Genomic DNA, 26883 nt, shown 5'->3' with positions numbered 1-26883 from the left:
TTTCTTCATGTTTCTCTGAGAGATGACATACCATAAAACATATTGGTCATAATATTTTAATCAATCTCCACTGAAGGGCTTTACTATAAAGGGTATAAGCATCCTTTTGGAAATAGAATGTTGCAGTGAATAACAATATCCTTAAGGTATAGGGTTGGGGTGAGGGGAAAAAAATAAGTAATGGACGCCAAAAATTTTCCTCTACTCAAAAACATGTTTCTATCTACTTCACTTATTTGTATTTCTTCCTTTAAAAAGAAATCCTGAATGTTAAAGTCACTTGACCATTCATAACTAAGAGTTAATTACCTCTATCAGGATTTCAGTGCTTGTTCCTTCTACCAGAGAGCTTTCATACTAAGGGAATGAGAAATGATGATTGGTGGAGGGCAGCCCAGGGGAGAATATGGCCCTGGGTTTTAGATAGCTAGGGAATAGCATGAGAAACGGGAATAAAAAATGGGGTTGCTGGCAGGTAGGAGATTATGATCAAAGAAAAGGAAAAGGGAAGTCACTATAATTTTGTCCAGGGATCTAGGGGAAGCAACGTGGGGCATGCTATTGAAAATAAACTCCTAAAAGGCAGCTAGGTAGTTCAATGAATTTGAGAGCCAGGCCTAGAGACAGAAGGTACTGGGTTCAAATTTGATCTCAGACACTTCCTGGTATATGACTCATGGCAGGTCACCACCCCCATTGCCTAGCTCTTACTTTTTTTCTGCCTTGGAACCAATACTTAGCATTGACTCTAAGATGGAAAGTAAGGCTTTAAAAACAAAGAAAGAAAGAAAGAGAACTCCTGAGCTACTTCTGAAATCAGGAGTTGACAACTGCTTGTCTAGGACATGAGGTAATGGCAATTGGGGTAAAGTGGTAAATCCTCAGTGCATTAAACAATTTTTAAAAGACCATGGTTTCCTAACACTTAGGTGCTTCTCTCAAAATAGTAGATACAGGGAGATGCAGATAAGCAAAGAGAATGATAAAAAAATAATTATCTTATGCTAGGGGAAAGCTAGTAAGGTCACTGCTTATGTGACATTGGTTAATGATTTTAAAATTCCAGACTCATTTTAATCAACACTAGGTAATTTCTAGAGTCTCTTCCAAACTCTGTATCTCTGGCTCAGACTCCAAAAGAGTCTGTTTAAATGTCAGTAAATCATTAGGTTGTCTCTATATAACAGGTTAAGACTAAGTTTTAGGTTTCAAAAACAACTTCGAATGAAGTTAAGTCACAAGCAGACCACAAAAGAATAACCCCCTGGACGTGTCACATTCAATCATCATAAAGTCCTAAACTAGCCAAGATTATTCTAAATCACCCATTATTAAGACAATGTGAGCATGCTAACCAGTTGTTTTAGGTTGAACCTATGAGAAGAATGACACTAGCTTTCTTTAGAACTGATTTTAAAGTCGTTCTGGAATAGAAAGGATCATTATGGTTTGGTTTTAACTGGTGGGAACATATTTCCCCAAGTTTGGAAAGGTTCTGTTTAAGGAATGTTTGTCTCTACTGGACCTACTTCAGTTCAAAACCATTTCAGTGCCAGGCCTTGGGTATACACAAACAAAAATTAAATCAGTAATCTACTGGGAGAAAAAGACATCTTTATGTATACATTAACAGCAAATATGTACATAATAAACGCAAAGGAATAAGTTTTGCAGTAAGTGAAATGTTTGCCATTTGGGGGATCAAAAACAACCTCACATAAGACTTGAGTCCTGAGCAGGGACAGGGATTGCAAGAGGCAGAGATGAAGACAGGGAGAAATCCTCTGGGAATCCAAGAGAGTAAAAGCATGCCTACCAATAGAAAGGCCCAAAAAGAGAGTGAGGGGTGCCTTGTTTTCATACCTTTATACTTAGATTCTAGCATTTCCTTCTGACTGAGAAAATCCCTTCTCCCACCTCTCAGTGAGCAATTAGCTTCTACATGTCTCTTCTGTCTCCGTGATGGAGACGTGTCTCCCCAACAAAGGATATGACTCTCTGTAAAGATCAAGTTCAGAGTCCAGCTCATGGGCTGGTGGTCCAGGCTAACAAAACAGAGATTCCCATTTATGGATCCTACTATGCTGGCATGAGGAAAAAATATCTCTGCAAAAATTATGCAAAAGTAGAAGTCCCTTGCTCCTGGGGAATCATCCCCATATTAATGCCAAGCTTCATTTAAATAATGGATCTGCTTAGCACATTGCAGCTCAGAACTCTTAAGAGTCAGATCTGCTAGCCTCAGTCTCCCCAACTGCAGGTATTAACAGCATGTGTCACTGTGAGCAGCTTTACATCCATTTTCTGAGGAATGAACTAGTTAAATCTGGAGGTATGTCTAGTAGATGTGCCTGTCATTGCAGAGGAAGAATCTTTTCAGCCTCAGAAACATATAGATATTATCCACTCAGGCAACAGCTTTCAAAGTGTGGTCTGCATGTCCATGGAGTCCCAGAGACTCAAGAAGTCTATGAGGCCTAAACTATTTTTATAACAAAGTCATAAAATTTTAGGTAGAACCCACTATATGTCAAGCACTTGCACTGAAAGCTTTACAAGTATCCTCTCATTTTATCCCCACAACAATCCTGAGAAGTAGGTGCTATTATGATTCCTATTTTAGAGTTAAGGAAACTGAGGCAAAGAAAGATGAAATGACTTGTTCAGGATCACACACTTCTAAGTATCAGAAGCCACATTTGAACTCAGATCTAACTAACTCCAGGATCAGCACTTTATCCACTGTGTCACTAGCTGTCTCTTATGCCTAAAAATCCTATGTCTTTCACATTTCTAATATGATCCCTAAATATATTCCATGTAAACAGAACTTCTTTGGGTGGTGGTTGGAAGGAAGCTTTCCTCAATGAATTTTTGAGATTATGAAGAGATCCTAAGACTAAAAAGTTTGCGAAATTCTGTATTGAGTTATGGAAAGCTTTTGACCTCTGTCAGTTGAAGGGATTCTCATGAGACATATTCATTCTGGTAGAGTGGATATAAGAGAGTCGGAGTCAAGAAGAAGGGTTCAAGTCCTACCTCAAACATTTAACTACTCTTTGTGAGCCTGGGCAAGTTATTTAACCTCCATAAGCCCTGTTTCCTTAGCTACAGGGTTTCGGTTTGAGGACGATCCCTTCCAGTTTGATGCTGACATCACGAATCCTAAAAGTTGCGTGTAGTTTTTGTTTGTTGTTCAGAAAACCAGTTATTATTATTATCTTCTCCCATTCACAAAGCATAAAAAATAGCATCTTGTCACAGATTTAGTAGTGGCTTAGGATGAAATAGTGAAGAAACAGGAACTGAAAATGTGATTGAAGAGGAGAATAGTTTAAGAGTTGAGCTAGTGATTCACATCTGATTTTTGGTTTGTTTAATTTGTTTCACACTCCCAATCCTGCCCTGGCCCTTCATCATTCCTGTTTCTGATAATAAATATTAACTTTCTTGGGATCCAGAAGGCTGAGTCTTCTCAAACAACAAAGCAATTGTACCACGTAGTTTGCTCACTTTCCAATTGTTAAGTTGTTAAGAACTGGCTTTCTGCTATTTGTCATACCCATCTTTCCCAAAATGACTGGACTGCACTTCCTCCTCAACTCTGCTACACAGAATCCATGGTTCCCTTCAAAGCTCAGCTCAAAAGCCAACTCCTGAATGAAAACTCTCCTACCTCCCCCCGCCAGGGCTAATATTAATCTTCCTCTCCTGAAATGATCTTAAACTTATTTTCTATGTGTTTGTATATACTTATATGTATACAGCTTAATTTTTGTATCTCCAGAATCTAGCACAGTGCCCAGCACACAGAAGGTCCTTGGGAAATGCTTGTTGATTAATTTACTAATGTTTGTTCAGAAATTATTAGGACCCCTTGAGTTTAATTAACCATCCTCTTTCAAAAGCATAAGATTTCTCAGGAGGATTATAAAGGCTTAGTACTTCCAGCTAATTTGGAAATACCCTGAGAATAGTTTTTCAGGCAAGGGGCCAGTTCTTTCAATCTCTACAGGAATGAGAAATACAGAGACAAATGAATTTTTAAAATAACAAGAAAAAAAGTTTAACCAAATATTCACAGGACAGGTTCAAAATAAGGTCAGTTTGAAATTTTGGCAAATATCCAAATTAACCTTCTCACCCTTACCCTATCCCCAGACTGGTTTACTTATCCTTATAAACGAGAAGATGAAAGTTAAAAACAAGGGTTAGAGATACGTCTATAGGTGGTCAAGACTAAAGAATTATGTGTTCTTCTCTTATAAGAGATGCTGAACCTTTTAAAAATCAATCACATGAGAGGTCCAAATAACACCAATTCTCATTTCAGAGATGCACTAACTGTATGGCCCTGAATAAGTCACTTTACTCCTCTGAGTCCCAGTTTCCTTGTCTCCAAAAGTGAGGATGATGCCAGCACTGACCTCCCAAGGTTATTGACAGGAACAAATGAGATCATTCATTTCAAGGGCTTTGCAGACCAGAAAGTGCCAGACAAATGTTACCATCATCAGTACTAGCACCATCATTGCCACTATTACCTCATTCACTGGGCAAAAGCAGTAGGTAAACACCAGAGCTCTCTGGGGCTTCCATCTGCCCATTTCAATTTTCTCCTTTCTTCCCCCCCCGCCATGTTCCCCCATCTCTGTTTCATATGAAGGTTAAAGATTTGGTTGGGGAATTTGAGGCCAGTTGGCAATGGAAAGAAATGCTCATTCTGACTCTTTTTAAAAATTCTTTATCAACTTCTTAAAATCATCAGACAGTTCTAATAAAACTATTAAGACCTAACACAAAATACAAGACTATTATGGAACAATAATCAGAAAGGCAAACTTACACCCTCGACTTCTGTCTTCACTCTATATTGCAATTCTTTCATATTTTTCAGACTCAGTGTCTTGGCTCTGGAAGTATGGCAAATAGAAAAAAGTTTTAAAGGTCAAAGTAAAAAAAAAGTATTGGTTTACTTTTTTTGAATTTTAATATGCCTATAAATGTCTATGATTCATATGATTTTTTAAAATGAAGACTAATTAAGATTAATTGTGTTTTATTTCATTCAAATCTCTTATTATTGATAAGGATGAAAATTTTCTAGGTGGCTAATGTTATCCTAGCCTTTCATCATTAATGGTTAAATTATGTTAATGCTAAGTCCAACCATAGGTCCAAATGAGCTTATCATCCTTTTGATACAATTGTGATTTTAAGATAAAAAAAAATGTATTCACACACTGGATATTAACTCCTGGAATTTTGATGAGGCAGTCTCCTCTGAGCCTAAACAGGGCTTCATCTCAGTTTCTTTGTTTAAAACAATTGTTCATTAGAAGTGAAACTTAATAATTATCTCTAGAATCTTTTTAGATTCAACTAGGTACAACCCAATAAGGCTAAAAGAAGAGATTAAGGAATAATAGTTTAACATTGCTAAAGCAATGGCTGGTTTGTGATAATAATAACTTGCTTTTTAGATAGCCATAAAATATTCTCCTCTATTAGCTAGGTAGGTCAGGCATGGTGAATCTCCACCTTATAGATGAAGGAACTATGCTTCCTAGAAACCAAGTGATTTGACAAAGGTCATGTGGCAAGTAAACAGTAGAGCTGGAAAACAAACCCGTGTCTTCTAACCAACATCGGTGTTTGTGCTCAGGCCACAGTACCAGAACAGGAGTAGAAGCTCATAACTGAGAACCAATGACTATTATTGCTCACTTCTACTTGATTTCCAAATTTCCATGACACTACAGTTACCATATAAATATTTGCAATAGAGATGGATCTAAGAAATGATCAAATTAAGAAAGTTAATATCACTGGGAAAATTTAGTAGAATAATAGTAATAAACGGTAACAATAATATCACCTTAAATTTGTATTGTACTTATTTGTACTTTTTACTTTCACAGTCCTTTCATGTATGTTATCACATCAGAGAGAAAGCTGAAAAATCCCAGAGCAAATAAGATGAGGGGGAACCGAGTGCTAAGTGAGGAGGAACAGGCAAGGGGGTAGAGCTGGAAGGATCTTTCAAAGCCATTGAGTCTAGCCCTCCCTACTTCATTTTGCAGATGAGGAAGCTGTCCCAGAGAGAGGAATGATTTGATCAGGATCACACAGCTAGTATCTAAGGTTGAATTTGTTGAATTTGTTGATTTTATCAAAAGGAGCATCTGTCTGGAGGGAAAATAAATCACAGAGGGAAGAGGAGAGAATAAGGGGGGCATGAGTCAGAGAGGGAAGCAAAAGAAGAGACTGTCAGTAGAGCAAATGGGTCAGCAAACGGGTCACAAAGGGACAGATACTTCAGTTAAAAAGAAATTTGGTGTAACCCTTGACAAATTGTTTGCTACATTAGGAAAAGCAATGAGTTGGTAGTAAAGAAGGAAGGTTTCACAGTGGATAGAACACCAGGCCTGGAATTAGGAAGGCCTTGGTTCAAATCCAGTCTCAGATACTTACTACCTATGTGACACTGGGCAGATTACTTAATTTTGTTTGCCTCAGTTTCCCCTTCTGTTAAACTAGAGAACTAGAGAAGGAAATGGCAAACCACTCTAGTATCTTTGCCAAGAAAATTCCAAATGGGGTCACAGAGTCAGACTCAATTGATTTAACTTAGCATCAACAGAGTTTAGGAGACTTGGGTTCTAGCTGGGTCATCCTGGGTAAGTGACTTATTCCTCTCAATAATTTCAGTATTCTCGTCTGTAAAATGAGGAAATTGGTAGAGATGATCTCTATCTAGGGTTCCTATGTCCCTAAAGAGCTGTAATTCTACAAAATCGTCTGAGGGGTTGAGATTCCATCTGGTTTCTAAGTACACAGGGTTTGTATGATAAACTTTGCCAAGAAATTACACAATTTACCATTAAATATTGACCTGTGATCTATGTGTCATTGACATTTGATGATATTGTCCCAAAATTGCACATTCTCAAATGACTTTAGAATCTAGAAAATGCAGATGTTTTGTTGTTTTCCTAATTTTCACATCCTTTAACATATTCCATTTGATAGTCATAACACAACATTCTTCATACTTTAATTTAAAAGCAGGATTTTATTTCGCATGTAGGAAGGGGCATTTTCTATCTTCGTGTACTTTGTGCGTATGTATAAATATAAAATACAAAATGCGCATGTGAAATATGAATGGCTACACACAGGTACATATACATTTGTGTGCATATACATATGTACATCTAGATGTATGTAGACAGGCACACACATTGAGAATGTACATGAAGGTAGAAAATGATCCTGTCTACATATGAGAGTTTTGGTTTCCAACCACTGGATGATCTGAACTATCTGTCTATCTGTTGTTCTGTCTGTCTGTCTGTCGTTCTGTCTGTCTATCTATCTGCGTATCTACTGATCTGCCTATCCCTCCATCCATCTACCTGTGTCTCTGTCTGTCTATCTGTCTATATATCTACCTACCTAAAGAGTTACAAACATACACACAAAAGATCCTATATAGAGACACACACATACAAATATCTACATACATATATACACACACACATACTCACATGCTCTGAGCAAAGACTTCATCTAGGCTATCACAGAAAATGCAGGAAGAAAAGAGAAGACAGAAAGATACGCTAGGCTTCTTACCAGAATGAGGAAAAAGCAAAAATAAACAAATAGAATGGCTTACCTTGGAAAACGCACAATCACAACAGCTATGGTGCAGACGACACCAAAGAGCAGCCCCACATTAGCAGCAAAACATACTGTAAATATGTAGGTGCTGACCCAGATGCTCTGGAAAAGAAACACATTTTAAGCATCCTTTTCTTTTCCCTCAGGATTACAGAGCTTTATCTTTACAATGCTCTTGTGACCAATTCTGGCCTACCCTGCCCTACCCCAAGGAGCTATCATTTCTTTTAACAGATGGAAAAACTGAAGCCCAGTGAGAGAATGATGTAATCTGATTCCACGGAAAAGTGGATGGCAGAGCTAGGAATAGAACCCCCAACCCTGCTTTGAGCCTCATTAAGAGACTATATATGGGCACTGGACATTTTCATTAATGTGCACTCTCAAATGCACGTAGTAGGTACCCAGAGTTTCCCCATTTAAAAAGAAGTATTAGATAGAATAAAAGAAGAGATACTCCTATGTGCCTATAACATATACACTTTAAAAAAAACCCTTACCCTTCCATCTTGGAATCAATACTAAGTAATGGTTCCAAGGCAGAAGAGCTTTAAGGGCTAGGCAATGAGGTTAAGTGATTTGCCCAGGGTCACATAGGGAGGAGATGACTGAGATCAGATTTGAGCCCAGAATCTCCCATCTTGATGCCTGGCTCTCTATCCACTGAGCTATTTAGCTATCTTGCCATATAATCTTCATGTGGTCAAGGACAAGTCACCCAAGTGCCCCAAGCCACACTTTAATACTATAAGTTACAGATGAAGTTGTAAATTCCAGATGAGTTTCAAATGCATTTTGGTGGAGTTTATACACTGAGGGTTTCCACAAAAACAAAATCACAGGCCTGGACCTCCTGATATACCTATGCACACACAAATAAATGTGTATATAATATTCATGCATGAATATTATTGCTTAGAGACACAATGTGAATATGCATTGAGCTAAAAGTTCTGGAGAACAACAGAGTTAGAACCTCTTTGTAGGAATGCTATGAAATCCATGAATGTCTCTCATGATGTACACTATGTAATACTTGTTAAAATCAAGTTTTAAATGACTGCTCTCATCAACATCGCAATACCTTACTTTATTTTCAGAACAATGAATTTGATTATACATTCAATTTCAAGGAACCATTTATTGTGAAAACCAGGGTCAGCATATTCTTTCAAAAGGAAGAATACAAGAAACATTATTTCTTTTTTAGTTAGAATGTAAGTTCCTCCCTTAGAAACAACAGTTTGTATCAATGTGTTTTATTACTATTTGCATTTCTGAGCTTAAAATACTGGGGGAAAGAGGCAGAAATTAGGGACATGGTGTGTGGGAGGAAAAGAGGGAGAAACCTTCTAGCTCCCTTGAAGGTTATGTATTTTGTTAAATCCAGGAATTTCTAAGCACCAAATGAAGACTTCACAACCTATCAAAATACTTTCTTGTCCTCTTAAGTAGCATGATATATTGCTTGAAATATATAGATAATGCCTTCCCCAAATCTTTGTTTCATTTACTCATGCAAATAGTTAAAAGCCTGTCCATTTCTTATTGGTTGAATAATCATAATACGTCTTCTACTCATAAAATATATTTAATGCCAGAATTGAAAATTCAATTGTTGACTAAAAATTTTGAAGGTAAAGCCTGCTTCATTTTTGTATCCCCATAGCTAAGTGTATTGTTTTTTTAAAAAATGTTTATTGATTGATGGGATGAGAATGCTAACTGTAAACCAACAATAACCTTCAATCTCTCCCAGGATCTCTAGGAATTAACGTCCCCACCCTCCATTCTTTACTTTTGATCATTCTTCTCAGTATAGAGTTGCATCTCTTTAATGGTAAACCTTATCCTAATGTATGGTGACCCCCAGTACATTTCCTAAATAATCACCTTTTCAAGCTATACCATAAGTAGGCAATAGATATTTGTCCAGCAATCACTAAACATCTCTGAATCCCCAGTTTTTATAAACTTTGAGTCTTTTCTCAAATGAGAGAGTGGAGAAAAGGTAGATAGACTTTTCATTCCTCAGGAGCAAATTCATTCTCTCCACTGGCTGCTCAGCTTTATTCTTGGCTTTATGATATGCATATAAGCCGCTCAAAGTCTCACTATGAAAGCAAATAAGCCTACTCAAAATTGTATATCCTTTACAAAGTACAAATTGATCCACTTGCTTTATTTATCCTTTACAAGGCACAAATTCTGAATGGGAAAGGCCCTTATATAGCTTCTAAAACTTGTCCCTTATAGTCTTAAAATGTCCAGAAATTACTCCTAACATATGATATGAAGTCTGGAACACAGAAGAAGCTTAGTATAAATGCATGCTAATTGATTACTCTTTCCTTTATCCTATTAGTAATAATATTATTTGAATTATGTTGTATCTCAGATAAATTCTCCTTCCCACCCTGGTACTTATCAAGAACATTTAAGACTATGAATCCACAAAGAAAGTAACAAAAAATTTCCCAAAATGGAATGGATCAGCTTGGGAAGTGACTGGGTCCCCATTACTAGAAATCCTTTCATAAAATGAACATATGTTAGACATACAGAACAGGAAATTCTTGTTCAGGTATGGTTTGGAATAGCTGACCTTTGGGGTGCTTTCCATTTCTTAACTTTCTTTGATTCTGTAACTCCTTGGAGTTAAAATGATGTGCATTTAAAGAGATATTAAAAGGCATCTTTTATTGCATCCACTGCACATTTTGCCCTATGTTGTTGCTATATTGACATCCCTAGACTAGATTCTGCCCATGTGGACTGTATTTTCCACTTCCGAACATTTTTTTCCTATTTTTCTACATCTTCCCTGAATGTCAAGTTAGAAAAAAGACTTAATGACAAGGCAGCTGTGATACCAACTCAAGGAGGGTTTGTAAAAATCCTCTCTGATTTGGAGGAAACACACATTTTGAGACACAAAGTTGGAAATGGATAAGACACTGTTACCCCACATTCCTTGGCACTAGATTATACCCTCTTGAAAGAGTACTTATTACTGAATCATGATCTTCAGCCTTTATTCACTGGGAGGATTCAGCTGTTCTGGGCCAATCACATATTTCAGTAGTCCCTCAAAACTGTATAATTCTGAAATGCAGCTACATGTGCCTAAATGAATAATAACGACTCACATTTACAAAGAGTTTATATTTACAACATTCATTTTCATTTACTCTTTAAGCCAATGCTATAGGTTAAGTAGCACAAGTACTTTTACCTTCCAAAAGGTATGCTTTTCCAAGTTGACCATTTGGGGCAACATGGGGTGGAAGAAGAAACGGGCCTTTGATTTCAGTGGTTAGAGGACTTCTGATAAAGAAACTCTCTCTACCAATGAAGATTTGTAACAGCTCTTCCACTCATCTCTTAATAGGGTTATTTGGGGCAAAGAGAGATTAAGTAACTTGTTGAGGGTCATACGAAAAGGAGGTCTTGAACTCAGGTCTTTCTGACTCTGAAGCCAGATTTTTATCCATTATTCTAGAAGTTTTTAACCTTTTTTATGTGGTAATAGACCCCTTTGGCATTCTGGCTTAGTGTATGGATCCATTCCCAGAATAATGTTTCTAAAAGTTCAAAACAAAATATAAGATTATGATTATGAAGGAAATCAATTATGTTGGAATACAGTTATGAAAATATTAAGAAAAACCAGTTCATGGACCTCATGTCAAGAACCCCTGCATTATAGCATTCTGTGTCTTTGACCATCACCCTAAAATAGAGTCACAAAGACCTTAGTCATTGTGAATTCTACTAATCCTATGCAGAGGTCAAAATCTATCTGAATGTTACCGAAAACAAAACAAAACAAAACAAAAATTTAAAAAAAAAAACTTGAATGCACTGAATTTTCCCTGTCTATTCTTTGGTGATTTGGCTTATTGTAGAGAACTATCTTGCTCCTAGTCACTAATGGAGTCACACAGACAGGGAGTGGTATTAAGATCAATCAACTCTTTTGGTTCAAGGTAGTTGTATTTTTAATGCTATTTTCAGACCTGTCTAGAAATTCTTCCTCTTTTTTTTTTCAAAGTCTAAAATAACCCCTACAGGCAAATTAATACCTTTGGAAGTCATATCAACTTTCAGATCTCTGGGAAGTCATTTAGTAAGTTGTGTCACCACACAGTGGTAGAATATTTCTTTCTTTTTTTTTTTTAAACCCTTAATTTCGGTGTATTGTCTCATAGGTGGAAGAGTGGTAAGGGTGGGCAATGGGGGTCAAGTGACTTGCCCAGGGTCACACAGCTGGGAAGTGGCTGAGGCCGGGTTTGAACCTAGGACCTCCTGTCTCTAGGCTAGAATATTTCTGAAATGCACTCCAACTTGAATTTTAAGTAAAACTGAACAGTGTCATAGAGGGCTGAATATTGGTTTCAGTGTCAGAGTATACAAGGTTGAATGAGAGTTCTGCAATGAAAGGACCAATTGAGTTACTCAATTCTTCTCCCTTTTTCTTTTCCAAAGAGAAGCTTGAAATGCAGAAGATAGAACAAAATGGATGATAAGATGTTGAAACACAAGATAAATAAAGAAATATGAATGGCTAGTATTTATATAGCACCTCCTATATGGTAGGCTCTGTGCTAAGTGCTTTAAAAGTATTATTTCATTTGATCCTCACAAATGTCTTGGGAGGAGGGTGCTATCAAGGTTTCCTTGGTATAGCTGAAGGAATTGAGGAAAATTGAGATAAAGTGACTTACCCAAAGTCACATAACTAGTAAGGTTCTAAGGTCAGATTTAAACATAAGTCTTACTGACTCCAGGCCCAGCAATGTATCCACTAGCCTCTTGGCTGCTTTTAAGAGAGCAATCAGCTCTTCTAGATGTGTTCAAATCAGGAGATTTATTAGGACAGTCAATCAGGATAAACCAGGAGAATTATACCTCAGGTTACTCTGAAAGAACTGAAAGATGTCATTGCTGAGCCACTTTAGTAAGACCCTAAAGATGAAGACTGGGAGAAGTGTTAGCAGGTTTGTGTTAGGGAAAATATTGACATTTTTTTTTAAAAAAGGAAAGAGTTGAGACTATAAACTATAATCTGATTAGCTTAATTCTAATTCTTATCAAAATAAAAGTCTAGAAATTCACATTAAACCAATGATTAATAATTATTTAGAAGACAAAGTGGTAACCATAAAAAATAAAGTTGAGTTTGTCAAGACAAGCTCATATACTGTTCATGTGAATGGGAGAATAGTTATTTAAAGCTTAACTCTTCTCTAATGAGAGCAAAACTAGAAAAAAATGCTCCAAATGTACATTAGTTAAAACTCCATTAACAAAGCGATATTATGATTGGCTTCCATGTTAGGTAAAGCCCTGTTAAATAACAAAAGAGAGCCAAATTCCCTCAAATCCCCAGTCATCTTAAATCCCCAGCTCTCCCAGGTATCGAGGATAGTGAGCAGAGACAACTCAAGTAGGCTTGAGTTTTAACATTCTGTTGGAGAGTGTATACGGGGGATTGCTATTAAAATACATCATGAAAATGGTTCACTTTGAACCCCCTACATCCGCAAAACAGTGGGAAAATATTGATCTTGTCCAGCTGCATGATAAAAAATGGAACAATAAAGAGAAAAGAAAAGTGATGCTAGAGATGAAAGGAGGCTTCAATGTCTTAGAAAAGGGAGCCTAGAAATAGTTGCAAAATTAATACTTCCCTGGTAAAATGTATACATGGTAAAGATCTAGCTGAGAGTCTACAACTCCCAACTAGAGAGGATTGAGGACAACTAACCTCTGGAGTCTATGATGGAGAAAATGTGGGTATCATGGCAATGGAAGGGGAAGGGCCAGACAATGAAGGAAGAAGACTGAGAAAAGCTATGAGGAATAGAAGAAAAATTATGAAGACAACAAAGTCAAAAGAAAAAGGATGAGTTTATGTCCATCTGCTAAGTAGATTAACCAGCAGTAAGACTCATGAAGACAGAAGAAAAATTTAGAAAAATAATGTTAAATGGTCCAAAACTGGTGTAATAAGCAATGCTTCATAGAAAAGCAAGCCAAAAACATTTGACAAAAAAAGACAAACAAGATAAGACATTCTTTGAAATTCTCAGAGTTTGTGTTATAACAGCAATGAGAATTTCCAGAATGGTTCAAAAAATAAATAAAACTTTTAAAAGAGGACATTGAGATGATTAGGTCAGGGGTGGTGACAAGATAGCAGCTTAGTAGCAGTGAAAGCTAAAACCACAATGACAATCCCTCCAAAGCAATCTTTAAAAAGTACCTCAAAATAACAGGAGTCAAAAACCAACAGCAAGACAGAGGGGGCTCTCCCACAGAACACAATTTAAAAGGTAGGAAGAGAAAGTTGATTTTCATGGGATAAGGGGAAAATGGAAACAAAACTACACCCAGAGGAGTACTGGCTGACCATCCTCACCAACCTCCCACCTATTGCATGCACTAGGTTCCAAACTTGGACATAGGTGAACTTTTGGATACTGAGACTGGGGCTACACCAAAAATAGAGTACCCCAGGCCCACCTTTGAACTCAAAAAGGAATTAAAAAATCAAATAATGTAGGGTGAAGAAAAAATAAGCAAAAGATGATAAGGTCAGAAATCAGTTTTCAAAGGTAAAATAAGTAAGATAAAAAAAGATAACTTAGAATGTGTAATGGAGAATATATATAAATAGAGGCTTTGAAAAAGGGAATGAGAGACATGAAATTCAAAAAGAGAAAAAAGCAGAAGCAAAAATAAACTTGGGGAAAAATTGCAAATTGTATATGAAGCAAAATACAAGAGAACTGTCTAGGAAACTTGAAAACAAATGACAAGGTAATAGGAATTGGTATGTGAAACTGGAAAGGGGAATTAATTTGGAATTACAGGACTTAAATTCAAATCTTGACCCTATCATTTGGGAAAATTACCTAAACTCTTTAGGTCTATTTTATTAGCTATAATTTGTGAGGTGAAAATATGGACAAATTGTCCTCTAATTCTTTTCCATTTCATACTATGATTGATGGAATCTACAGAGAGCTGACAAAGAAAACATCAAACATGAAAGTCCAAACCACACAGTGATGCAATTAAAATAATTTTGATATCAAATACATATGTACACATATATGTTTATTTGTGTTACCCCAAAAGCCTTTCCTTTTTCAATATAAACATATCTTCTGATACATATACATATACATGTATGTGAATATATGTGTAATATGTGTATGCTATACTGTATGATATAATAATATATCATGTGTGTATAATAATATATGTGTAATATGTCACACATACCATATTAGCCCGAATATGACCCTGAATATAGTGGAATCCCAGGTATTTTGATGGGTAACTCAGAAAGAAGAAATAAATCACAACTTTCTCTTAACTCGTGAATAATGCAGGCACTTTATAGTTGAAGTTTTTACAATGCCTTTCCTCCTAGAATAACAACTACGTAGGTCCATGCACATTTTGCCAATTTTCTTCTTCACATTTTCAGTCAGGTGACCCTTGAACCGGTTGAGTAGGATGAACAATGAAACATGTTATCCACTTCCAGATACAAAACTGAGAGACTCGGAAGACAGAAAGAAACATATTTTCTTTTCTTTTCTTTCTTTCTCTTTTTTTGGGGGGAGTGGTGGGAGGGGGAGGGATATGATTAAGGAGGAAATTCACTTAATATGACTATACATTTTGTAATGGATTTGGGAATTTTAGCCATCTCAATGTGTTGGGGGCAGGGGGAGGTGAAAGGGAGATAATTTGGAACTGAAAATAAAATAAAAATTTTAAAAATCTTGATAGGCAAGAACACATAAATCTTATAAATTGAAATCTAATAGAAATAAATAAGAAGCCTTGCACTTAGGTTCCAAAGTAGAAGATTGGGGAGTTGTGCACTGAAGACACCTTCCTGAAAAGGATATAAGAGGGGCAGCTGGGTGGCTCAGTGGATTGAGAGCCAGGCCTAGAGATGGGAGGTTCTAGGTTCAAATCTGGCCTCAGACACTTCCCAGCTGTGTGACCCTAGGCAAGTCACTTGACTCCCATTGCCTAGCCTTTACCACTCTTCTGCCTTGGAGCCAATACATAGTATTAATTCTAAAACAAAAGGTGTAAGGTTTTTTATTTTTTAAAAAAGTTTGTAAGATGTTGAGGTAACAAATGAAATCTTGGCTTAGGCTGTATAGCATCCCACACTTGTCAGACTTCATGTGAAGAAGTGAGTGTAGTTTTGGGTGCTGCCATTTTAGGAAAAGCATCATAATTGATCATCTGGAGAACAGTCAGAGTAGGGTAAGCAGAATGATCAAAAACTTAGTGATGACAAGTCATAGGATCATACCAGGATTTTGAGTAGGTTCAGGAAAAAAGGCCTTAGAGATTATTTAATGAAATCCCCTCATTTTTAAAGATGAGGAAACTGAGGCCAGGAAGGGTAAAGTGGTCCCAGATCACCTTAATGGTAAGTGGTAGCCCTAGAATTCTCTGATTCCATGTTCAATGTTATTTACATGGCAAGATAGTTGCCCTCTCATAATAGATAAGAATTAGTTGAAAGAAATGGTGGTTTTTAGCTTGGCCAGAGGAGAAATTGAAGATTTTTTCACGAAGCCATCATAAGGAAAAAGGATTAGATCTATTCTACTTAGGCAAACAAAGTAGAACTAGGCACAACGAGTACCAACTGTAAAAAGGGGGGATTATGGGAGAATAGTAAATGAGTTAGGAGTGCATATCGAGCTTGGGCAATGGCCAGCACAAAGGTAGAGACATAAAAATAAAGAATCATATATGAGGAACAATAATAAACCAATGTGTCTGAACCATAATGAGTGAGGATGACAGTAATATATAATAAGGCTGGAAGGGTAGTTTGGGGACACATTGTGAAGAATTTTAAAAGCCAACAAAAGTTCTTTTATTTGATCCTAGGAGGAATAAGAAACCTAAATCTTCAAGGGAATTGGTTTACTCTCAACATCACTTTCCAGTTACCCAGGCTCTATACACCTGAATTCTGAATCTATTTATTAATTGCTCTGGCTAGCCTCTAACACTTCTGCCCTGACCCTCCTTGTTAATATTTCCTGACTTAATGAATACATACAGTCTGCAGTGGGCAAATGGCATAATCTTTGCCCCCTATCAAAAGAATCCTAAGCAGTCATGTATCCTGCCTTCCTTAGAACACAACCAGTCTCATGGGTCAGACTGATATTGGATCAATTGATTCCTCCTCTAACAGTAATGTCTGGACCTTTGGTGGTTGGCAGAACATGCTGTATTCATTGCAAGCAAAGCGTCAGGCTTATTAGCTGATGGACTGCCAAGAGAATAACAACCTGCGTGAATCCTTCCTGCCATTGACCATCTGACAAAAGTTGCTGATCTACTCCAGCAAGGGCACGACAGGGTGAGAAAGAAAGAGAAGCCTGGACATCATTTGATTTTTAGGAAAGCTGAGAAGAGTATTAAGTTTTCTAACAGACTGAAGACATTCTTGACCTCCTTCATAATAACAAAAACAGAAGTGTGGGGAGGGCGAGCCAAAGTACTCACTCTCTCACCTACGAGTCACCCTTTTGGATGCTTATCATGGCTTTCCCCCAGGACCTTATTATCCAGCACCCAGATATTAATGAAAGCAGATTTGATGATTCTGAGTATTTGTTGATTCACAGCAATTGCTCAGCTCAAAGATTGCCTATGAGAAATTCAGATCATTCAACTGGAATATTCTTCAAACACACATGGTACATTCAAGATTTATTTGGAAAGCAGGCTTTCTATCTATTATTATGCAAAGTTGTTACATGGATAACCCATAGCTATACAAGCAGACTAACCTATAAATTGCACTTTTTTCAAATAGTATCATTCTACTCTAGTCATTAGTTAGGACTATCCAAGTTTTCTGGCTAATGCCTACATCAACAAGTTGCCTGAGCTACCACACTAAGCTGATAGCTGCGATTCCACTAGTATCAGTTCACATTTAAATTGTGCTCTGTGGATCATGGAGCATTTGCCTTGGAATAAACAACTGAAGTCCTAATAGTAATAGGTCACATTTAGATAGCTCATAGCCAGTTTACAAAGGATTTTCCTTGGACTTTCCAAGTGAGGTAGAGGAGATAAATTTTATATCCATTTCACAGAGGAGAGATGAAGATCTGAGTAAGCTTAACTGATTTGCCCCAAATTGCTGGCTCCTAAGTAGCCTGAAATGTGAACCCTGAGCTTCAGATCTCCAAATCTGTTGTTTCCACTTCAGCATAGTGGGCAGTTTCACTTTGTTTTTGTAGCCCTAGCACCTGGCATAGTGCCTGGCACAGTAGGTACTAAATAAATGTTTGCTGATTGCTAGATTGATTCAGGAATTTACTTCCATTATATCCCATATCAGCAAGATTTTTGCTTACCAATTGAGTCGGTCATATCGGTTTATTTGCATCCTATTAAAATATGAAATTATTCAACCTAAGTTCATTGAACTTTCTTTGATCAAACTCATTACACATGTCAATATAATCTCAATTTCATTTGTTGATTTTCCTTACAAGCAGAAATTTGGTTATACTAATGAACACATACTCATTTTCTTTCTAGTTTTATAACACTTCCACATGCTACAAATGCATCACTTCTTGCCAAAGGTTAAGATTCAGCACACTGGTGCATTAATTTCTCAGTTCTCTGGTTATTTCAGGAAAAAATGACTTGATGATTGAAATGTCTCAATCATAAGATCATAGATTTGGAACGAGAAGACATTTGAGAAGTCATGGAGTGAGAGGGTAGTTAGGTGGTTCAGTGGATAGAGATATAAGAGGTCTGTGTTCAAATCTGACCTCAGAACTTCCTAGCTATGTGACCCTATGCAAGTCACTTAATCTCCATTGCGTAGGCATAGGTTGAATTGGTTCTAAAGACAGAAGGTAAGGGTTTAAAAACAAAAACAAAAACAAAAAACCATCATGGAGTCTAGTCACCTCATTTTAGATGGAGGCCCAGAGAAATTACGCAGCTTGTCTATTATCTCATAGGTAGCAAGTGTATGAATCAGAGTTTGAACCTAGAGATCTTCCCAACCTCAAATTCAGCACTCTATCCGCTATAGGACACTGCCTCCCAAAACTTATAGTCCTTGAAGAAATATGGAAATATGGTCCTTGAAGATCACAGAGTATTTCTTCTGGAAAATCTTGTTCCAAAAAGTGACAATCAGTTTCTTCAGGTCTTCTACTGTTACCAATATTGATCTTTATGCATATCATCCTCTGTGACACAGATCTTTTTTCTGTTTAAGTCCCTTCTTCGATCATAAAGATTCAGAAGTCAAAGGCTTAAACACTCCATGTTCTTTTTGTCACAAAATGGGAAGTCTCCAAGAAGAGAACTTCGCTTCCCCACCCTGTTGCCCTAAGTTGGGAAACTGCCTAAGATCATGCTTGATTTCTTTCCTAAAAGACATGTAGTAAGTTGCAGAAGTGGAAGACAGTATCTTAGAGAAAGAAGGAGCCTCTGCAGTGTTTGTAGGAAGCCTATGTGGGTCCCAAGGGAGAAGTGGAGAGAAAGCCAGGTGTTCTTAATGATATAGCATGCTTTCACGAGACAAGAGATATGAGGTCTGTGGCACATAAGAGAAGCCTAGAGTGTTGTCCTTGGATTGACATGGTGCCCTTGTCAAATGTGATAAGAATAATGAAATATAATGGAGAAGCTCTAAGAGAATTCTTTACCTCTGAGAGAAAACTCTGTTATAAAAGAAAACTATGACACTCTCAGCTCAATGCTGTGTAAAAGGACAACAGGCAATTTGGTTGAGAAAGCTGCAGAAAATGAGGATTGGCACCACCATCAAGGATCAGAGAACTACAGACAGACTGGCAAGCTACACCCAACAGGCAGTCCAAGAATCCATCTATCCATCAATCAATAGGCATTTATTAACCACAGAGAAGTGCACCATTTGAGATTTGGCCTCAAGATCCTCACTACATGAAGCGAGCCTCGGTTATTTAATAAGAAGGAAGCTATATTAGACCCAATGGTTTGGAGCTCTGCCAAGTATTTATCTCGAAGTGCCCAACTGTTTGTAGGCATGTGGCAAAAGGCTGTTCAATGACGGGCACTATTATTTTCAGGGAGTTCTATTTTCATCTTTCACTTCTTTTCACTGACCTGCAATAAAAATCTTCATTCTTTAATCTTGGAAAATGAGATGATATATAAAAATGTTTAGCACATAGCATGAATTCAATAAATACTTTTTAAAAAGTATTGGGGATAACACACTACACTGTCTTCCAAATTATCTGGGAGCAGGAAGTGAAATAGATATGGCAAAGAATAACTGAGACCTTTGTGACAGAAAAACCTTTGGCCCTCCTCCCTTTATAATCTGGCTAGTAATCATAGCTACTAATTTTTCACATAAAGAATATGAATAAAGGAAAAGGATGAGACTAGACCTGTTATTTTGTCATTAGAGAGAATTCTCTTTATTAATACAGGTGGTCATCTTCTCTGCAGCTTAGCGATTTGCCTTGAACTAAGGTCAACCACTAGCCACAGGAGACCTACAATACTCCTGAGGAGAGCCTGCACCAAATTAAAATGTAATTGGGAAATATATAACAAAATAAGTAAAAATACAATAGAACATAGATATGCAAGCTTGTCACTTTCTAAGTCAACATATGGCCTTCAGGAATATTTATGTCTGGCTTGGAAGACCTCATTTTTATTTGAATTTGACACCTCTGAAGCATTAAGAGATCACATAGATTCACACAACCAGCATGCATCAGAGGCAAGACTTAAACCAAGGCCTTCTTGGTTTTGTGGGATATTTCTATCCATTATATATCATCGCCTTTCATGTGAATAAAACATACATAGAGCTAGGTTTTTTTTTAAGTGGTACATAGATTCTACTACTGTGATGTTAGCTGAATTTTCATTTTATAATCAAATTTATAATAAATATGAAACTGGCAAATATGATTCTGTATTCAGATTAACTTTAAAAGCATACTTAAGATTAAAAAAATGTTTTCTTTGGCTATTGTCTATGAGGCAGTATTGCATTGTCTATACTGGTTCTAGGGTCAGAAAACTGGATTTAAATCCTGTACCAGACATTAACTGGATGTGCGACCCTGGGCAATTCATTTAACTTCAACTTGGGCCTCAAGTTTTCTCATTTGTTAAATAAGGGGTTTGGACTTGGCAACCTCTAAGGATTTTTCAGACTTTAAATCTGTATCTTCTGATGTTCCATTCAAAAGACTGTCCATAAAAGTATTTGTTTTTGTTTTGTATTTGTTTTGTGTTAAACATATATATGAGTTGTTGCACGGGCAGCTAGATAGGCATATAGAATGCCAGGCCTGGAGTCAGAAGACCCAGACTGAAATATGACCTCAGACACTTCCTAGCTGTGTGAGCTTGGGAAAATCACTTACCCCTGTTTACCTGCCCCTTGTCCTTCTATCTTAGAGTAGTTATTAAGACACAGAGTAAGGATTTTAAAAAAACCCAGGAGTGATTGGTCAAAATGTCTTCTTTAGCAGATAAGGCAGAACTTCGAGGTGTGTTATTGAAGGTTCTACTTCTATTCGTATATACTTCCTTAATGTATTGATTCCAGAATCAATTCACAAAGCAAACTGGTTATTTCTTGTACCTCTGAATTAGCTAGGATTTTTAAAAGTTCTAAAGCCATATATTACTCATCAAAATTTGGCAGAATTCAATCCAAGCTTCTCATAAAGGCATTTTTTATTGGTGCCTGAAAAAATTTCCTACCGGTATATAAAATACCCATGTATTATTTCAGTAAATCTATTTTCTAGAGAAAGGAAGTATCAAACCTTCCTTAGTAAGGAATATATTTAAGTCTAAGGGAAAAAAGGCTAATAAAATTTCACTTACCCAATCTATTTTATCCACATTCCAATATTTTTTTAAATCTCGGAATTGTATTAGCATCCCTTTTAGTCCCACAACAATGGTACTTGCAAGAACACACTAGAAATAAAAAAGTTAATAACAAAAATTAGTAGTTCCTCCAAGACGTACACATATATTCATATATTTTTACATAAATACACATATAGATGGATGGACGAACATATATATATATATCCAATATGCTGATGGAGCAATTGCTTAAAAAGCTACACCAACAATGTCTTTTCTTTCCATTCAGAAGTAACATATTGACCTCCTATCCCTTGGAATTCATTATCAGCATCATTCAGTAAAATAATAGGGATACTGGATTACCAATCTAGAAGGTACATTGACACATCTCCGATTCCTGGCAACAAAGAACTCCTGACTGGCTAGCTAAGCATAAAATTAACTAGAATATCTGCTCAAGGCAAAGCAAGCTTTCTCCAGAAGGTGTTTTGATAGAATGATGAGAAATATTTAATATTTTTATTCATATAGTTGAGTGTCCTCTATTACTTTACCCAAGATGCACTAACAACTGCCCTCAAAGGAAATTATGATATATTTATATCTCACAAGTGAGAAAATTATAGCAATTAATTAGGAGTAATTTCTCCAGATCCCTGGATTGTACCAGGATCATAATTTTCATCATTGACATGTGTTAGTCTGTGCAGGATAGGTTGAAAATTTGCCAACAAGGTTACAGTGTGTTATGTGTAAATATATTTCAAGGATGCAAAGAAATTATCCTGTTCCCTCTTTTTGACCTCACCCCCAAGAGAATGAAGTTATTCATAAAGAGTTCTGCCATCACAATTTCTCATTTCAAAGCAAAAAAATCTTACTGTACCATGGGCAACCAGTAAAGCAATGGTGCTACTGTATAGATAACGATCAGGACCAAAATACAAGATATTAGGCTGGCCACCTGAAACACACAAAAAAAGCACAGACATTTGAAAGTATTTTTTAGAAAAAAATTTCCAATAATTATAGCAAAACAAGGTCACACTTTTTAGCTTTGTTTAATTAGAGGTTGTCAGCAATTTTTCAAATTGTTGGGCTCCTAATGACTTTTCAGAAAGGCAGTAAGATATAGTGCAAAGAGCATTAGCCTTGGAATCAGAACAGTACTGGGTTCACATTCCTCTTCTGTCACTTCAAGAGATATAAGACCATAAGCATAATCATTTAAACATCCTTTAGATTTTGCTTCATCTTGGAGGTAGGGTTATTTTCTTTCCCTCTCTTCTCCTCTGCTCTCCTCTCTTTTCTTTGTATCTTCTGCTTTTAGTACAGTACTTGGCATAGTATAAATTTAATAAATGCTTTTTGACTCAGTTTTCTCCATTGTAAAATAGAAATGGTGGCAGCTAAGTGTGCAGTGAATAGAGCACCAGACCTGGAGTCAGGAAGACTCATCTTCCTGAGTTCAAATCTGGCCTCAGATACTTACTAGCAGTGTCACCCTGGGCAAATCAAATAACCTTATTTGTCTCAGTTCCTTCATCTGTAAAATGAGATGGAGAAAGAAATGGCAAACCACCATACTATTTTTGCCAAGAAAACACCAAAGAGGATCATGAAGATTCAGATATGATAGAAAACGGCTGAACAAAACCAACAAAGATAGCGATGTCAATAGTAACTCCTTAACACAGTTGGTCAAGATCATAGAATCACAAATTTAGAGGTGGAAGGATGCTGAGATGTCATATAAGTCCAACAAACTCATTATGATGAATGAGGAAATAGAGCCCACTTGAGGCTAAATTATTTGTCAAAAATCAAAAGTGTGATAGGGCTGGGATTCAAACTCTGATACTCCAACTCTAAATCCAACATTCTTTCAAATGAGATACTGAATGTCAAGTGCTTTGCAAACATTAAAGCCCTATATAAATGTCAGCTATTATATGAAGGAACTGAAATAATTGGCAAACTGGAAGACATAGATAAAGCTGACATTGACATAATATGATAGTTATGTAGCATTTTTGAAAGATAATGGGCAAAGATGAGTCAGGATGAGATGGCAGAGAAAGGCTACGAGTGTAATGGTGGAAAAAACACTTCATTGTAATCATAGATCCTTCTAAGTATCTTTTATATATGAAGCTGACAAGATGATATAGAAAGGGGTGCAGTTAGTTAATTCAGTAGACTGAGAGCCAAGCCCAGAAATAGGAGATCTTGGGTTCAAATCTGACCTCTGATACTTCTGTGGCCTTGGGCAAGTCATTTAACCCCTTGACTAGAACTTAGCAAACCCTTCTGCATTGAAACTAATACATAGCATTGATTCTAAGATGGAAGGTAAAGGTTTTTTTAAAGATGATATATAAAGATAAGAATGAATTTAGAACAGCGACTTTCTAGAAGGAAAGACATTTAAATACATTTTCCAGAGTAACTTGTCTAAAATGTTCCCTACCTACCTTCTGCCTCAAAAACTAATTCAAGGGAGACCTCTTTACTCATGGACCTCTAAATACCTCAGGAGATTTTTGTGTAATAGATGAAATTATGGACTTAAATTGTTTTTCTTACACATCTGCTATCTTTCCTCCATCTTCCTTGCTACCAGAAGCATGACTTTACTAAATGGTTATACTGGATTATGGTCACTAGTGGGAATAAAGAGAAGCTACATGGCTTTGGGATATCAAACTAAGAGTCTAGCTTCATTAGTGATCCAATCCAATCCATTTATTAAGTTCCCACTAAACCCAAAGCACCAGGCTAGATGTTGGAGAAACAAAGAAAAAGAAGCAGAATCAGGTACTAGTTTGAAGCCATTTTAACATAGTAACCCAATTCAATTCAATAAACATTTATTAAGCACCTAGTGCCTTCAAGATAGACACTACGGTGGATATAAAGTTGAAATAAGATAGACTCCTGCCCTCAAGGTGCTTAAATCTAGTAACTCACTAAGCAACTACTTTAATTGATGGCATAAAGTTCCTTTGATAGTCCTCCATATTCAGTCCCTTTATTGATAAATACTCAAATATTTGGCAAAAATCTGTGATATAATATCTTTGGAGAACTCCTGGTATGGAAACCCCCTCCACTGAGGCAGGAAAAAAGGAACTAATAAAGCAATCATTAAGTATTTGTACAAAACATTGTAGTTAAGCACTGGAGAAAGGTAAGATAGGTTCTCCTTTCAAGGAGTTCACAATCTGATAAAGAAGGCAAAATCTAGGGAAATTCTTAACTGGAAATCAAATATAGAAGTCACACAGTTCTCAGAGTACAATGGCAAAGTAGGTGTCCAGGCCTCACTGGGAATGGGAAGTGATTTGTTTGCCCTTGATCATACATCTAGTACAAATAAGAAGTCGACTCATAGGCCCTCTATCTACCCTGCCATGTTGCCTCTCACTCCCCAGGACACAAGGGAAAAAACAACCTTGCTAGAAGTAAGAGGAATGGGGGGCAGCTGGGTAGCTCAGTGGAGTGAGAGTCAGGCCTAGAGACAGGAGGTCCTAGGTTCAAACCCGGCCTCAGCCACTTCCCAGCTGTGTGACCCTGGGCAAGTCACTTGACCCCCACTGCCCACCCTTACCACTCTTCCACCTATGAGACAATACACCGAAGTACAAGGGTTTAAAAAATAAAGAAGTAAGAGGAATGTTAGGTGCCAAAGAGAAGGCACTCTGTACTACTAAATCATTTCTATATTGAAATCATATGTGAGGAATTTATGGTTTTGTGTTTTCACATTGGGAGTCTTTGCTTAGACAAGAAATACAACAACCAAATATATCATGAGAGTTTAGTGGTTGGGCATATGAGTAGAGCTTATGCATTCCATTGGGATGACATGGTAAATAATCCAGGCCCGGGCTACTGGTGGGAAATCAATGTTCCTATGCAAACTGAAGAGTACAGGCATAAGTATATTTGAAGACAGGAGTTGAGAATGAACAGAGCTGTGTGGAGAGCACATGTACGCAACTTTCATCCAAGAAATACATGCAGTAAAATACTTCAAGTGAATCTGAAGACCATAAAATAACCACCAGAAACATGAGAGCTGAAGGACCTTAGAATCCACCTAAGCCAACCTACCTATTTTGTAAGCGAGGAACCTGACACTTAGAGTGGCTGTGACCTGTCCAAATCACAAAGCTAATAAATAGCTCAGTTCAAATACACTGTCCCCTTAGTCATCATGTTCAAAAGATAAATATCTTTCAAATGGAACCACAATGAATAATGTAGTCTATTTAAACTGAAAAACAACTTGTCTTTTATTAATCTAATGCTTTGTTTAGAATATAAAGTCCAAGGCATTAGAGTTTAATAAATTAATTATTAGTTAATCGTTAAAATTCTGTCTCCTGAAAAATGAAAATGGTTTTTGTGGAAAAAGGAACTGAACCAGGGCTCAAGGGATCACTTTACCATAAGTGGTGTGAACAACTCTGACATGGTATAAGGGAATGAGCATTAGATTTGGAGTTCAAAGTCACAATTTCAAGTCTCAGCTTGGCTGTATAACTTGTAATGCATCCTTGGGTAAGTCATGAACCCTCTATGAACTTCCTAAGAAAACTGAGGGAACTGAGAGGATTAGGACAGCAAGCGGTTAACTGTGGGAATTAAGTGAACCATATTTCTCCATCCTGTGACTCCATTTTGGAGCTAGCTTAGTTCCTTTCTATTCAATTATGGGTCTAGTCCAACTTCTGTCCAGTGAGAAATTTTTATTCGATTGTGGGAACTGGGAGAAAACCTTATTGAATTGTTTGAACCTAGCCCTGTATGGCTGGGAAACTGGACCCCTTCCACCTGCTATTTAGAGATCCTTAACCAAGGACCTAGGTTGTGTTGACCAGAAATGCAGTTAGATACCAAGATTGATGTAAGGAGTTTTCTCTTAACATCTCAAGCAATCCATATGTCTTATTTGAAAACTGGCCCTGTGCTGATCAATCAGTTATTGTTCCCATGTCTCTTTGATTGTATACAGATGCTTGGGAGGAGAGGGGCACTTCTTTTTCTAAATTCAGGGAGCAGTACAGTTTCACTTTCTAACTTTGGTAATTCTCTAATCTTTCATCCAATTAGAAAACAAAATACCTAATGTTGTATTTTTCCTTTTAATTAATTGGTCTTATTTGATTGTTTTTAATGTATAAAATTCTGCCTCCCTTTTATTCAGAGTCCAACCCTAAACTGATAAAGGGGAAAGGTCTCGATTCATTAGGCAAC

The 26883-nt window shown here is 36.9% G+C and overlaps 1 protein-coding gene across 1 annotated transcript in view; it reads right to left on the bottom strand.

The window, feature by feature from the left end:
- The window catches only part of SLC26A7 (solute carrier family 26 member 7), a 308018-nt gene that overhangs the window by 23636 nt on the left and 257499 nt on the right, over nucleotides 1-26883 (bottom strand). The window contains exons 10-13 of the mRNA XM_044668390.1: nucleotides 22508-22585; nucleotides 21631-21726; nucleotides 7679-7785; nucleotides 4847-4913 (exon numbers count right to left, since the gene is read on the bottom strand). Of these exons, the coding sequence (XP_044524325.1) occupies nucleotides 4847-4913; nucleotides 7679-7785; nucleotides 21631-21726; nucleotides 22508-22585 (348 nt within the window). The remainder of the gene's footprint in view (nucleotides 1-4846; nucleotides 4914-7678; nucleotides 7786-21630; nucleotides 21727-22507; nucleotides 22586-26883) is intronic.

The sequence above is a fragment of the Gracilinanus agilis genome, chromosome 1, assembly GCF_016433145.1.
Source record: "Gracilinanus agilis isolate LMUSP501 chromosome 1, AgileGrace, whole genome shotgun sequence".
Taxonomy (NCBI): domain Eukaryota; kingdom Metazoa; phylum Chordata; class Mammalia; order Didelphimorphia; family Didelphidae; genus Gracilinanus; species Gracilinanus agilis.
The sequence above is the reverse complement of the archived record's forward strand: the minus strand, read 5'-3'. Positions and strand labels throughout refer to the sequence as shown.